At 40.4% G+C, this 14,638-nt stretch overlaps 2 protein-coding genes across 2 annotated transcripts in view; both read right to left on the bottom strand.

Moving 5' to 3' along the window:
- The window catches only part of MTMR12 (myotubularin related protein 12), a 33,838-nt gene extending 31,181 nt beyond the window's left edge, over window positions 1–2,657 (bottom strand). The window contains exons 1-2 of the mRNA XM_031063077.1: window positions 2,590–2,657; window positions 1,955–2,111 (exon numbers count right to left, since the gene is read on the bottom strand). Of these exons, the coding sequence (XP_030918937.1) occupies window positions 1,955–2,111; window positions 2,590–2,657 (225 nt within the window). The remainder of the gene's footprint in view (window positions 1–1,954; window positions 2,112–2,589) is intronic.
- An 8,988-nt stretch (window positions 2,658–11,645) lies between these two features.
- The window catches only part of ZFR (zinc finger RNA binding protein), a gene marked incomplete at its 5' end in the record, with an annotated part of 28,850 nt that continues 25,857 nt past the window's right edge, over window positions 11,646–14,638 (bottom strand). The window contains 1 exon segment of the mRNA XM_031063076.1: window positions 11,646–14,025. Within this exon segment, the coding sequence (XP_030918936.1) occupies window positions 13,846–14,025 (180 nt within the window).

Here is a 14,638-nt window from a genome sequence, read left to right as displayed (position 1 = left end):
CCGCCCCCCGCCCTTTTGGGGCCCCCCCCCCCCAGCCGCACCCGCCCTCACGGGGCGTGGCCCGCGCCCTCAGCAGCCGCGGGGCTCTGGGGTGTCCGGGGTGCTCGGGTAATGCCCCGCAAATGCTCTGCAAGTGCTCCGCACAGCTCTGCCCTCCGCCTGCGGGGCTGAGGGCAGAGCCAACAGGGCTCTGGAGCCAACGGGGATCCCCCGCCGCTCTCTCAGTTTCGGGGTAACCACGTACCTTTTTGTGTAGCTGCAGGGACCTCCCGCTCCTGGCCTGTTCCTTGACCCAGCCGTCACTTCCACAGAGTCATAAAATCGCAGAATGGTTTGGGCTGTAAAGGAGTAAAGGACCTTAAAGCTCATCTGGATCCACTCCCCTGCTGTGGGCAGGGATACCTTCCACCAGGTTGCTCCAAGCCCCATCCAGCCCGGCCTTGAGCAGTGCCAGGGATGCGGCATCCACAGCTTCTCTGGGCAACCTGCACGTAATTATCGGCTTTACATTCCTACTAGTATGCCTCTTACGCCACTGCCTCACCCCCCTCACAGTAAAGATTTTATTCCTAACATCGCATGTAAACTTCGTTTTACTCATCTATTGCACTGTTTCTCACTCAGCTGCCAAATGCCTGTGTTGTATCTGTGCACACTCAAAGCAACTCAGCATTAAGGAAAACCTAAACAAGGCATCGAGATGCATAGTGTTACTGATGGCAGGAGAAGTGCAAGAAAAATGACGTAAAACACACTTTCCATTCAATAATCCTCAAAACCCTCTAAAACGTGACTGCTGATACATCTCGAGAAGTCCTCTGCCCAATGCCTATTTAATGTGTTACAGCCACAGCCTCCCTGGAATGTTGTCTTTGAACACTGTATAATGAGAGCTGTAAATATACACCAGGTTTAACTGGTATGTAGGTTGCGTTTAAAAGCCTAATTTTTCTATGGATACAGAACAATGCAAATATTGTAAACGGCCTGTGGCAATGCAGCAAGACTACCCAGCAATTCAAATGGCAAATGGTAACCCAGGCGACAATTCGTGCAGAGTCAACTTTATGGAAATATTTTTACAAAAAAATATTTTGCAAACTTCAGTAGACCATAGGATGTGAATATCAACAGCTCCTTCAAGTATTAGTGATAAGCACTTTTCCTATCATTTCCCCCTGCTTTTTGTTTTAGTACTTCACTTTATTTACCTTGCTCCAAACCCAGACCTAGGAAAACTACAGCAGGAAGAAAAAAAGATTACATATTTATAAGACAGCATTTACAAAAGTTAAATAGAGGGACTGTTTCAATTCAGAAATAAAGCTATTTCCCTGTTTTCAGAGTCAAGGAATGAGAAGTCTTTTGGATTTAATCACTTTCTCTCTGGAAAAAAAAGCTCAAAACAACTCAGAGATTAGCTTTCATTGATAGTTTTACAACAAAGGCTATCCTGGTATGGGATCCCATGCTGAAGAGCTCTCATGTTTCTCTCCACAGCTGCTTCCACATCATTCCTTATGTTGCATCTGACCTCAGCTGCATAGGTCAAAAGTACACCCCATGGGATTCAACTGGTGCAAATCCAGGGTGAGGGGAAATGTGGGACACCACCTCTGTGCTCTCCAGTGTATTAGGTACTTAAAGAAAGAGAATAACATATTTTAAAAGTCTTTTAAAATACCTGAATTTAGAGTGGGAATAATGTGAATACCTCAGCACGCCTTGAGGTTTACAGCACACTAAAGCAAAAATCAGCTACTTACTGACATAGCATTTTTCAAAGAGGAAGGGATGTTTTGACACCAGGCCAGAGTCTTAACTCTGATCAGAAGTGCAAAAGGAGCCTTAATTCCCACACAGCACATGGGAATTCATTCTTCATCTTGTCATGAAAAAAAACCATACATAAAAAAAAAAATGAGTGAACTGCTATTCTCTATCAGCAAAATACCCACATGGTCAGCATGGGATGAACAGGGAGTGCTTCATCATGGGGTTTGCTCTCCAGGATACAAAATATGTGGGACTGAACCCATTGCAGAAGGGATTTGAAGCCTTTTTGGTAGAATTTGGGGACCAGATTTGGATCCCCCCTTAGTTCATCTTTTCTGGAATGGAAGAAATAAAGCTATTGCAAGCAAGTTAACTTAATTCAGAGAAGAACATTAGCATCTGAAAGGACCAACTGCAACCCTGACTCTTTGCCCAGCAGATTGCCAAGCACCAAGGGCTTCCATGTTCTTCTCTCTCCCCAGGAACAACAATGTATTCTCACTTTCTCTTCTGAAATCTGGAGCATCTGTGGGGAGTACTCACAAAAGCCAACTTCAGCCCAGCCACCTCATCTCTGTAGATTCCTCCTGCAGACACTGGAAGGAAATAGGTTCCTTCTAAAGGCAATGGGGACAGCAAATAAATTCCTTGTTAAGAAACAGCCTCAAGAGACTGTCCAGTGCTCAGAGCACCTCAGAAATTCAGCTTGGCCAGGGTGAAATTGGTCTTTCAGAGTGCCCTCCTTCCCCCCCTTGTCTTTATGCTCCCCCAATAGTCCTCTACTGCCTCTCACTTATGTATTTACATACTTACTTTTTTGTCATTTTAATACGGTCCTTCTCTTCAGCATTGTCACTCTGTGTTGTTTCAAGTTGCTCCATACCAACAAGGAAATAAGACAGTTCGATGATGTTCAATCAATTGGGATCTTCACTGATAAAGACTTCTAAAATAAAATTTCTACAACAAACTGAAGTTCCTGGAATGGTGCATTAAAAGGATAGGTCTTCCCATGTTTCTTCTACATGGGAAGTGTTGTTCCATGCTGCTAATGACTTCAATCCATTAAAAAGAAAAAGAGCTTATCAAATAATGTAATTTACTTTTGTTCAATTTTATGTGTAAATCCGTGACAATCATGCAAATGTATAACAGTAAAACTTTTAAAAAGCCATGTTCTAGATTGTCTGTAGTGGGTGAAGAATATATGGCATTTAACTGTTGCCATTTCATCCTGATACTTTTCTATTTCTAGAAGTATAATCACAGAATTTAATGCTGCCGCAGGAGGGAAACTCACAGACCAGCTCTGCTCTTTCTATAAAGAGAGATTATTTTGTTTAAAAAATTCGCAGGCTATTAATTTGAATAATTCTTTGGGCTGAATTCTCAGCTGTGCCCAGGCTCGGTGGCACAACAGCTGATGGAAGGGAGACACAAAGAGCTGTTTGCAGCTTCTCTAGCAGTTTTCTTTCAGTGATCCTCTTAACTGCAAGTGGTATCTCATATTTTCCTTTGTGGCAGTCCTCCTCGTCAGCATTTCCTTGGCTATGGGAAGTATCCTGTATAAGGATATCCTAGGCAGGATCTGGAACACAGTTGGTGAAGATCACTGAACACAGCTCTTTGTATCACATTTCAACTTTTCTGAGCCTGGGCCTTTGTAAGTCTCAGTGCCTTGGAGAGTGCAAAGGGTGCTTGGGTAGTCAGGGGGTGCGGGCCACTGTGTGTTGTGGGTGCTTTGGTGTAGGTAGAACAGATGTAATGAATTTTTAAAGCCATTCATGAGCGTTGAGCAAACTTGCATGACTATGTCTAATTTCTACTCCCCATTTCCTCTTTTTGAAGAAAATAGAGGGAGTCTTTGCTGTGCTACAGAGCTGCAAAGTCACAGGTGTGCATAACTCCCATTCCAGAGTGGTAAATCAGAGGCAGGAACCTGCAGCTGTGCTCACCTTTGAACTCTCATCATGGCTGGATCCAGGTCTGGACACTACTTCTAGTACATGCAACTCCAGTGGTGACAGAGGTAAGGAATTTGAAGTACCATCTCAAAAGAGAATCTCAAACAATTGCCATTTGTCAAGGTTTCATGATCTTTCTAGTCAGAAAATCTACCAGTGTGTACAGTTTGATTTTTCTTATTTTCACATTTGTGGGGACCTTACCAGAAGAACTGCACTTAGGTGTGCAAATCTGGGTATTTCTGTTGTACCCATACAGTTACTCTGACATTTCACAGAGCCTTGCAGATGCTTGTGTGCAGCTCAGAAGGGAGGAGCCGTCCCAAAAGTGTTGGATTTACCTTGAGTATACAGAGATCTGCCATGCACACTGGGTCTGATATTCCCTGTTTATATTGTTCAATTAAGTAACTCAGTTTAGGACTTCAGTATTTTAAGACAACACACTAAAGTGGCTGAGATCAATATTTGCATTGTTCTGTATCCAAGAAATAAAGAAGACTTAAGATGAAGCTGGAAGTCAGATTACTGGGAGCTAGCAGGGACAAAAAATCAGAAATGAGGAATGTACTGAGATGTCCTCTGGGAGAAGGTCACCAAAACAGTCTACAGACAGCCAGCAGCTACCTCTTTATACAGGCCAAGAGAATTTTCTGTGAAAAGTCATGAACATTAGCTTTCTGTACGTTAAGACAATTCTAAAAAAAAAGAAAACAACAACAAAACCATAAAAGGACTCTTCTCTAAGATACTACTTCTAAGACTGTATCCACAGTGACATTTTCATTTTCCAGTACTTCCAGTGTCCTTCAGAAATTAGTTTCTGAACTTGGTTCAGATTGCAGTCTGTCACTTTTGTGATGAGCCCATTTTTGAAGTATATGGTCAGAGATTGTGTAATGCTGTCCTATATAAACTTTTTATGTTTTATCTTTGTTGCAGTGGCCTTTCTCTACTGATTGTGTTGTGTGATTCAATTTCTTAAGCAGTTTTCTACTCCTCATTGTGAGAACCTAATCTCTCTGGGTAGAGGGAAAGCAGATCTACTCTAGCTTTCCTCAGCTGAAATATCTGGCCCTGATTCCTGTTCTATCCCACATCTCAGTCCTGAGATACTATGTGCCCAGTTCCTCCCTGAAGGTGGTTGAAAGAGATGCAATTTTTTTCTCAAGTAAAGCCATCTGGGATGTCCCACACGGCCACACATCATGACTCAGATGGCAAGCAGCACTTCCTTCAGGGGTAGCAATACAGACCAGTGCCATTTTGTGTCCATCCCTTAATTACTGAATGTTTTTGTTCTACCAGGGCCTTCCAGAGCTAACCTTCCTAACCATTCTAACCAGAGAGGTTCATCTGCCATTTGGGACATACAGTTCCAAAATATCCACAAAGAAGAGTGCAAGACCAAATTAACAGCTACACCGTGGAGAGCGGGGCAGAGGCATTAACTGCTGAGAACACACCCTGGACCAGAGTGTTTACTTTAGCCATAGAGATGCAGCTGGGAATTACATGTCCTAAACTTGAGGATGGAAAACAAAATATTGCTGTGAGAGTTGTGAAAACTCAGGGAACAAAGCACCTCACATCGAATAGCAAAATTACCTTCTCTTAATAGCTACAAGTGGGAGAAGAGGAAGTGAGTAATTTTTTAATAACTCTACTCACCCAGGTGTCACAAACAAGAATACAAGGGTTAGGGAAGTTCCCCACCTTTTTTAGCTATTTTGAGGCAAACACAATTACTTGTTTGTGAGCACACACAAACTTCTTTGTCATGTGGTGAACTTCTTTATTTTATTCTCCAAAATGTTGTGAACAGAAATTACTTCAGACTGGGTATTTCTTATCCTTAGCAATACACAAAGGGTGAGCCAAACCCCATCTGCATCAGGAAAAAGCCTACACCATGGCTGGATGTGAGGCAAAATTATGGCAGGGCTCTCCTCTCACCCTTGTTTCTTCTAAACCTGCAGTGCAAAGGGACATCCAAGGATCATGAGCTCGTAAATAACAGGATTGATAAATTTAAGTGCAACCCTTCTGATAACAAAAGATGTGAATTGACCCTCCTGTCTTGGAATGAATCCCACAAAAGAAAAAAAGCAACATTCAGCTTCCAATTGACGGCAGTCCCTAAGCTGGGTGGAGGAAACAAATCTGCCAAGGTGTCCTTGGGCAGCCCTGGTTTTCTTCCCAAGTCACTTCTCCAAATGCAATGTGGATGAAAAGTCCTTGGGAAAGATGTCCAGCTGTCTGTCACTAGCTAGGAATCTGGTCCATCTAGTTATATAGTTGCTCTTGTGCAGGACTTTTCCTGCTGGGCATGAGCAGAAGCAAAGCAAAGCCAGTGAGACCCATCCAGTGTCCAAATTACAGGGTATAGGATGGGTCAGTTCCAGCATATCCATGGGGAGAAATACTCGCTATGAGGCCTACACAGTTACCTCTTCTCTGTGGGAAGGACACAGACTTGAAAGCTTTTACTGGCTGTGTCCTGGCTCTTCTGTTCTTTCCTTTATCAGTGAAAATTGTATCTAGTGCATGACCACAGTGAAAAAATGTGCTGGTTTTACTTTGCCCACCAGGCCCTTGACTTACTCTTGGCTTTTGATTTCCTAATGCAAAATACATGTGTGTGTCAATAATCATGGATGTCAGGCAAAGAAGGAAGCCATCCAGCTCATGCTGTCATCCTCACCTCCCATACAACTGCTGCAACTAAAAAATCCAGCCCAGATAATCTGAGAAACAGGCACAAACTACCCCTGCAGGAAGGCTACATGCTCTTTAGCAGAAACTCATGGCAAAACACAAACATGAGGCTTCCCTTTACTGTCCCTGACTTCAAAAAGGCCATTGTCTAAGCAAGGCACACTTCTATTTGGCTACGACAAACAAGTCTTTGAAGCACCAAACTTTATAGAAGCAGTAAATTTTGTAAAAGAAATCTCATAAATCTGTGTATTCTTCCCTGTTAACAAATGCTTCTGATTTAATAGAATATTTTTCTTTGCAATTGCTATGGTTTTTATATTTGGGCTCCTGGAAAGTTTCTTGACCAAACTTTCTAGAATTAAAATGTATTTATGCTAGAATTAAAATATTCATGCTGATATCCATATGGCAATGTCATGCCTGAATGTCAGAGGGGTATTTGGAAACATTTTTTTTGAGGATTTCAGAAATCACCTGCACTTCCAGAACTCCAGGTTTTTCTACGGAAATAAGTTATTTTAAATTTATTTTTTCCTGGTGTGTCGGTGAAATTTGTAGAGGGACTTTTCCTCAGGGAGAATATATAAACCAGCAGAGGACTGGCAGAATTATATTGCGTGGACTTTGTCCCAAACCATTGGGTTTAAGGTCTGTGTTCTCTGAATGCATCACTGCTTCTTGGAAAACAGTTCAGCCCTGGCTACTCCTGTAACAGGAGCTCTGAACTGGTCCCATAGCTTGTAAATTGGCTCATCTTATGCCTTTGGACACGTTGGAGAACCTGCTGGGGACGTTAGTTAAAGCATCCAGAATCCTGATTTATGATTTACCACTGTCATGTAAGGAATGCTTATCCTGAATCTATTGCCCTGAAATCACCCCTGACAGCAGCTGCAAGAAATTTCTTAAGAAATGGATACAAGAAAGGAAAACCACACACCACCCCCTCACACAAGATTTTTATCTGAGGTGCCCCTATCCTCCTGTTCTCAATAATTTGCCAGATATAGTCTTTCGACACACATTTTATCAATTCTCCCTTTATAACCTCTTTCTCAGGTTGCCTTCCTCAGTGGGAATCCTTACTTTGCAAAATTTCTTCTTGGCAGCCCTCAGTGACTCAAAATCGAGTCTCTCTTCTCCCTTCTGCTAAGCCTACTCTGTCTTGTGTAATTTCTTTACACCCCTAAAGTATTTACTTCTAATTTATTCAGGATATAGTCCTGGCTGTTTCTAACCACTGCTGTCTTCTAAATCACTAGCAAATTTTATTTGGGGTTTTGCTACCATGATGACTTTGGTGCATAGTTAAAGAATTATTTTAAAATTATTTAAAAATGCATACTTTAGCAATAGAGAGGAACACTGTAATAGATAAAACATCACAGTTTTCCCTTCGTGCTTGTCACAGAAAGAGGAGAACGAGCTCTGGCTTTCCAGTGGGAGCTGCTGCTGAGGACACAGCACTCTCTGCTGCTGGGACCACACAGGGACACTTCAAACAGCCCTGAGGACTTGGCACATAAACCTGCACTTTTCTTTTTGTATGTGGAGCATTCACCTAGGTTTGCAAGTGTGTCAAGAAGTGTCCTCACACACTCTTTAACACACTCCATTCACAGGCAAGGGAGCAAAGCATGGACTCCAGATGTAGTTTTGTCTGTGAAGCAGGAGAGGTGCATGGAAAGTCAGTAAAAACTCTTCAGCTTTTCCTCCACCTTTTCCCGCAGCTCACTTGCTGTACGTGGAATGTAATATATTTAACACCTCAGTTACACTGGCCTAAACCATTTCAGTCTTAAACTCCTTAATCACCTGGAGCTTTTTTCTACTGTTTTTGTGGAGTGCTGCAGTTGCTGCATGAGTGGCCAATCATGCTCTCTGATGAAACAGAGCCTTTCTCTTTGATTTCCTACACTATTTTTGGAGCTGATTGTTGTTGAGTATTGATGTATTTTTTTTCCTTTTTATTTTACTTTTGATTTGTAGCTCTCTAATGGCTTTCCCCATCTTATTTCTTGAGTTGGACCTATTTAATTTGTTCTGTTCTTTCTGTTGGACCTATTTAATTTGTTCTGCTCTTTCTGTTGCCATTTTTCGTGTTTGGTTTTTTGGTTTTGTTCCCCTCCTGCCTTTTCTAATGGAAGGAAATTTAAGAAGTTCAAAAGCTGGATTCTGCACCTGGGATGGGGTGATGCCAAGCACAGGGATGAAGTGGGAGAGGAGTGGCTGGACAGCCGCAGAGGGAGGTGGGGCTAGCACCGCGCAGGGCACAGCCGGCCCAGGGAGGGGATGGGCCCGCTGGGCTGAGCCTCGGGGCGGCCTCGCCTGGGGCCTGCTGGGCCCTGCAGGTGGAGGAGGAGGGGAAGGTCCTTCAGTGCTTCCTGAGGAGGAAAACAAAGCTGGTGGGAAGGCTGGAAGGAACTTCCTGTGAGGACCAGCTGAGGAACTCGGGCTTGTCCAGTTTGGGGAAAGGGAGGCTGAAGGGTGACCCCACTGCTCTCTGCAGCTTCCTGAAGAGGGGAAGGCCACAGGGAGGTGCTGAGCTCTCCTCCCTGTAATCCTGGGACAGGACAGGAGGGAGCAGTTCACAGCTGCACCAGGAGAGCTTTCCTGGCCATTAGGAGGCATTTCTATAAAGAGAGGGTGGTCAAGCACTGGAACAGCTTCCTAGAGAAGTGGTCGATGCCCAGCCAGTCAGTGTTCAAAAGCATCTGGACAGTGCCCTTAGCAACGTGCTGGAACGTGGCCAGCCCTGAGTGGGCAGGCAAACTGGACATGACTGTAGGTCCCTTCCTGACAATACAGAAAAGTCTGTTCTATTGTAGTTTATTCCCTTTCCACTTACAAATAAAATAAATTATTGAAGTTATTGGTAGAAAGTGGAATGGCATTTATTTATCACAGACACTTTTCTTGTGACAAGCACTTTCTACTGCTGATACCACCATGATTATCCCACCTTCCTGAAGCTGCAGTTTCACATGACTATAGTGGCAACATCCTGGATCACTCTGGCTCCAGTTCTTAGGTGTACCTGGCTTTTCTCTCACATGTGAAAATATGTGAACACAACATCCTAAGCCATGCTGAGGTATCCATGTAGGACTGGCAACTGTGGACCTGCACCTCTGATGAAACCCATACCCTTTTGTGGCAGCACATAGCCCAGGAGTGCGTAACACATAGTAAACTCCTGTATTGAGGTACCTTCATCTCTCCCACAGTGTTCATTAACTTGTATAACCAGAAAATTACTGTCAAACTTAAATGTGCGCCAGAAGTAAAGTCTGTGAATAAGGCTGTCTTACATAGTTTGATTATATATGCATACTATTGATACAAACACAATACAGCATGCAGAAAAGGAAACAAAAGAGGTGATATAAGGAGCAAGGTTTGTGATTCTTGTGTCAAAACAAGAGACCTTTTGTCTCACTTTTAATGTTAAACTTTTTTACTGTAGAAAAACCCATTTATTTTTTCTTGATCAGTTACTCCGTTCTGCAGTCTTAGATTTTTAATTATAGAAAACTTACAAAATCCACAAAGGTTTCTTGATGCCATCCTATGTTTATTGTGATTCAAGGTATCAACCTCAAACAGGACTGATGCAGAATATATATGAAAGTATTTAAGCTAGGGGCTGAGCCTCTGCAAGCTGGTATGCTTTAAGCTACCCTGCAATAAATACTGGTGGCCATGGCTTTGCAAAAGTTTAAGAAAACACAAGTGTTAAAGATCTTTCCAAATGATGACCCTTACTAACACAGGTATGTAAGGACCATGACATGTGGGAAGGTATGCACTGTGCAGGGTCAACATCCCCAGCAAGAGCTGCCAGTCCCTGAAGAACGCTGACTTTTGGTCTTGGTAGCAACTGGACACTTGTTGAGTATTATTAGGGCAGTGTTTCTTCAAATGCAAACTGTAAACAATCAGAAAGTTCAATAAACAACAGCAAGCTTCTCTCAGACTTCCATAATGCAAGTGAAAAAAGTGGAAGAAAATGTAAGAATACAGATATTTATAGAATGGAAGTCTGATTTTCATCTGGATATAAATCAAAACTGCTGTAGTTAGTCCATAGAGAACACTCCTTGGATTTTTTTTCTTTCCCAAAAAGACCAGCTATCTCTTTAATTTTGAAAGTCTAAGAAATACCACACTGAAGGATAAAAAGATCTTCTGAGCTCTATAGAAGAATCTCTCAGGAGAAATTTAATTTGCTACTCTTTTTGGCTAGAAAGCTCTTGGGCTTACAGCTATCATTTTAAAAAAATTGAAGGAAAACATGTTTTTCTTGACTCTATCACTTTCTAAAACGGAAATATAAATGGAAGAAACCATTGCTAAGTTTGTCTATTGCCCACCACTATTAATGCTATGCTATTTAAATCTGTTTGAATACGAATTCGGCATTGTGTGACTACTTAGCAGACTAATGATCAGCAGATATTCAACCAGCAATAAGAATGTTGAATATGCATGCACATTTTTGCAGGAATATTTAAAGTTGATTCCAACTGCTGGAAGTTTTCTAGGCAGAAAAATTTTAAGAAGTAAAAGGTCTAAAAATAGAAGCTGCAAAGGAATGCATCATATTCAATAGTTCTGCAAGTTTAACTGTTCATCTAGAATTTCATAAAAGGGCAAGAAGTTGATAGACTATGTCTAACAGACTTTAATTTCTAGCAGCGCCTGTATGCACAGATCCATGTGAAACCACGCTGCTCACAGACAAGACACACTTATGGACTATGAAGACAAGTCAAAATTCAAAAAAGCTTTGAAACAGAACAGCTCACATGTTCACAAACTGTTCCTCTAAAGTGAGCATGGGGGGGAATATCCTTCCTGTGTACATTTCCCTTTTGTGAATGAGGACTTCAGTGTTTGTAATTGTGGATTTAATGCACAGCACTGCTGAATAAAAAATGTAAATAGTACTTACTAGTAAACTGCCAGTATTACCAAAACACAGGGTATTTAAAATGCTCATTTAGTCAGTTTTGCCTTCCCAAGCGCACAGTGCAGTATTTAAGTCAAAGCTAGCTCTGTACTTTTGAAAACCTTGTTTTTACATTCTTAGTTTTGTTAACAAGTGTCAGAAGTTATCCATTAAAATGGGCATGAACACCGGAAACAAACTGTGAATTCACCTTTCACCACACAGCACAAAAATCATGGTCACAGCTTCATATTTAATGTGGAATCACTTTAAGTATACAATATTTCAAAAGATCCAGAAACTGGTTAGGAGCTAAAAGCCAGTAGAACAAAAATACAGAAAATCCAAAATACATCTTTGACCTTTTTAATCCTATATTTTAGGGTCACATTCCTGAATAGACAAGTTTGCTTTATGAGGAAAGAAACTTTGGTATGGAGTTGAACTAGCCACATGAATAGCACCTGTAGCTTTCAAAATAAATAGTAATGGCTAACTAGACACGACGGCAGCAAGATATCCCCTAGAACAAGCATATGCTTGGAGCTATGCATGAAGGCTGGACAACGAAATGAGTGTAATTTTTTTAAAGTAACTTCGAAGCATTTCTGCCTTTTGTATTTCTAATTATTTAGAAAGCTTTCCTACAATGAGAAAGCTTTAGTTTTATATGCTAACCCCTTATAATCACTCCCTTGAAAATTGCACTCTGATGCTCACAGAACACTTTTATTAAGTGTTTTTCTTTTTTAAGTCTTTAAATTCCCTCTATTTTTCTAAAATACTGTATTTTTATTCCATAGGCCCACACTGGTTAGCAGTAGATGCTGGGAACAGAAACACGCCCCCTGCTCCAATAGTTGCTTATTAAAAAGGTCAAAGATAAATTCGACCTTGAAATGGAACAGAAGTTGGGCTTTTCTAAATAAAACAGTATCAGAAATAACAAATTATCTGTCACATGTGACACTCTCCTACAGCCATCAATAAAGTAGCTACCGGAATGTTAGTCTATGTTAATCTGTGTTTTATGGGTTTGCAACAAAACATAATACACATTTAACAGAATAAGTGAAACTTCAGTTTCCACTGTGTAATGAATTTTAGTTGTTTAATAAATTTTAACTTTTATTTGTGTATTCCACTGTAGTGCTGTGACAACAAATCACACCTGTGTACCAGAGCATACATCAACAGTATGATGTAACTTAACTTACACCACTGCTATATTTAGATTTTTGAAAGAGACATAAGCATACACTATGGCCACAGCAAATAAATTTCTGGGTTTTTTTCTTTGATAACCTTCACTTTTTAAGTAATACTTCACTTTTAAATTTTGAATTATTGAAAAAAAATCACAGAAAGTTTATACAGGAACAGATATAAGGAATAACCTCACAGGCACTGATATGACAAACATTTATTTTAAGGGCTGAAAGGCATTAATACCATATTGACAAAGTTGACTGAAAAGAATTACTAACTTTGTCTAAATGGAAAATGCCCACCTTTGCTTGTTGAGAAAAGAAATTCAGAAAGTTATTTTTTGGCCTTGCTATGTCACAAAGTCAATCATACAAAGACCTAAGCATTTAACCTAAGATAATAGTTTTTAAAGCCCTTCTATAAAAAAAAAACCAAAACCCATCATGCAAATCTTTGATCAATTATGCAGCGGCTTTAAAACTGTTGCAAGACCATACTGTATATATTAGCTTTTATACTGCTAATGCACAACTAACAGCAAACTCGATCAGATTAACACAAATTTGTCTTAATTACACCGTTATATCACACTAAGGAGACAAATGCCACAAGATTGGCAAAAACATTTAATTCTGAGCACTCAAATGGCAGGACAATTATGTGTTGTAACCCCTTCACATTTAGAAAAAAACATGATCCTGCAGTCTCACTTTACAAAAAAAAAGGAAAAAAAAACTTCTGTAAAATATTAATTGGGAAGGGAACTGTTTTACTACCTAACACAAAGTAACTCATACAACTAGTGTCAAAGGCAAACAAAAATACTTCTAAATAAAATGTCAAAATACACATAGCAACAGAAGCACAAATGCTGCGTTAAATACAGTCAAGATAGGAAGACAATGCACTTGTTAATAACAAAGACAAAAAAAAAGACGAAAAGATACTAAACTTAGCAACACATTTAAAGAAAATGCAATGAAGGAAAACTGTGTTTTCCTATGACAAGTTTCCATTTGCAGTCTTTCCATCCATAATTTGTCTGGTACAGTACATCCAATTAAAATATTTAGAATCTTACAGAAGAGCTAGGTTGTTCTCTTCCAAATCTAATTCAGAAGCTGGTTTTGGATGTTTTAAACAGACATCATTATGAATGAAGTAGAAGTAAGGTAACAATGGACTTTTCATTACCATCAATATTAGCAATGATGACCAACATTTTTAAAAGTTATCATAATCTTTTTTGTCCTTCTTTCCCTCTGCTTCAAACCCATCAACCCCATCACTGTCCCTTCTCCTTTTACGATTATTATGGATGTTGAAGCGTTGATTCATCTGTGGTAACGGATCCATTCCTAGAACTTTGTGTATCTGACGGAACGCAAGGAGTCTCAGTGCAAACTAGAAAAACAGTACAGAAAATCACTTGTGTTACAAACAAACGTCCATTTTGAGCACTTTATCAAACAATTAGGGAAGAACATCAGTGATGTGTGATATTACCCTTAGCTCTAATTATTCCATCTTTCTATCCCCCAACAAAATCAATACAATAAAATGTGTATATCACTTTTGCTGCTTCTGTAAGTGCAGCATCTTAGCTTAATGTACTTGTGTTTGGGCTTCTGGGCTTGCACGGAAGCAGCCAAGGCTTGTCACATGCCATCTTAGGTGACAAGTGATCAGGAATCATTAGCAAAAGGATCAAATGAAGAGGCAGGGGCAGTGACCTCTTAAACTGCAAGCATGAATGGTCATAACTATTGTATGAATCTCACACAGATGTATTTATAAAATTTCCAATCTAGTAACATACTGCTGTAGAGTAAGCCTGTTTACAGATCTAGATCTAGATATATAGATATAGATGAGAATGATATAAATTGCTCAGGAAAATACATTTATTTCAGTGCAATAACGAGCACTATGAACATCCTCTCCTGTGATACGTTCAATGCTTAGCTTAAGACTGGATAGATCCAACTACATTCTGCGAAAAAAAAAATCATGCCCA

This window comes from Geospiza fortis, unplaced genomic scaffold (genome assembly GCF_000277835.1).
Source record: "Geospiza fortis unplaced genomic scaffold, GeoFor_1.0 scaffold174, whole genome shotgun sequence".
Classification (NCBI taxonomy): Eukaryota; Metazoa; Chordata; class Aves; order Passeriformes; family Thraupidae; genus Geospiza; species Geospiza fortis.
Note: the sequence above shows the minus strand (reverse complement) of the source record. Positions and strands in the feature narration are given on the sequence as shown.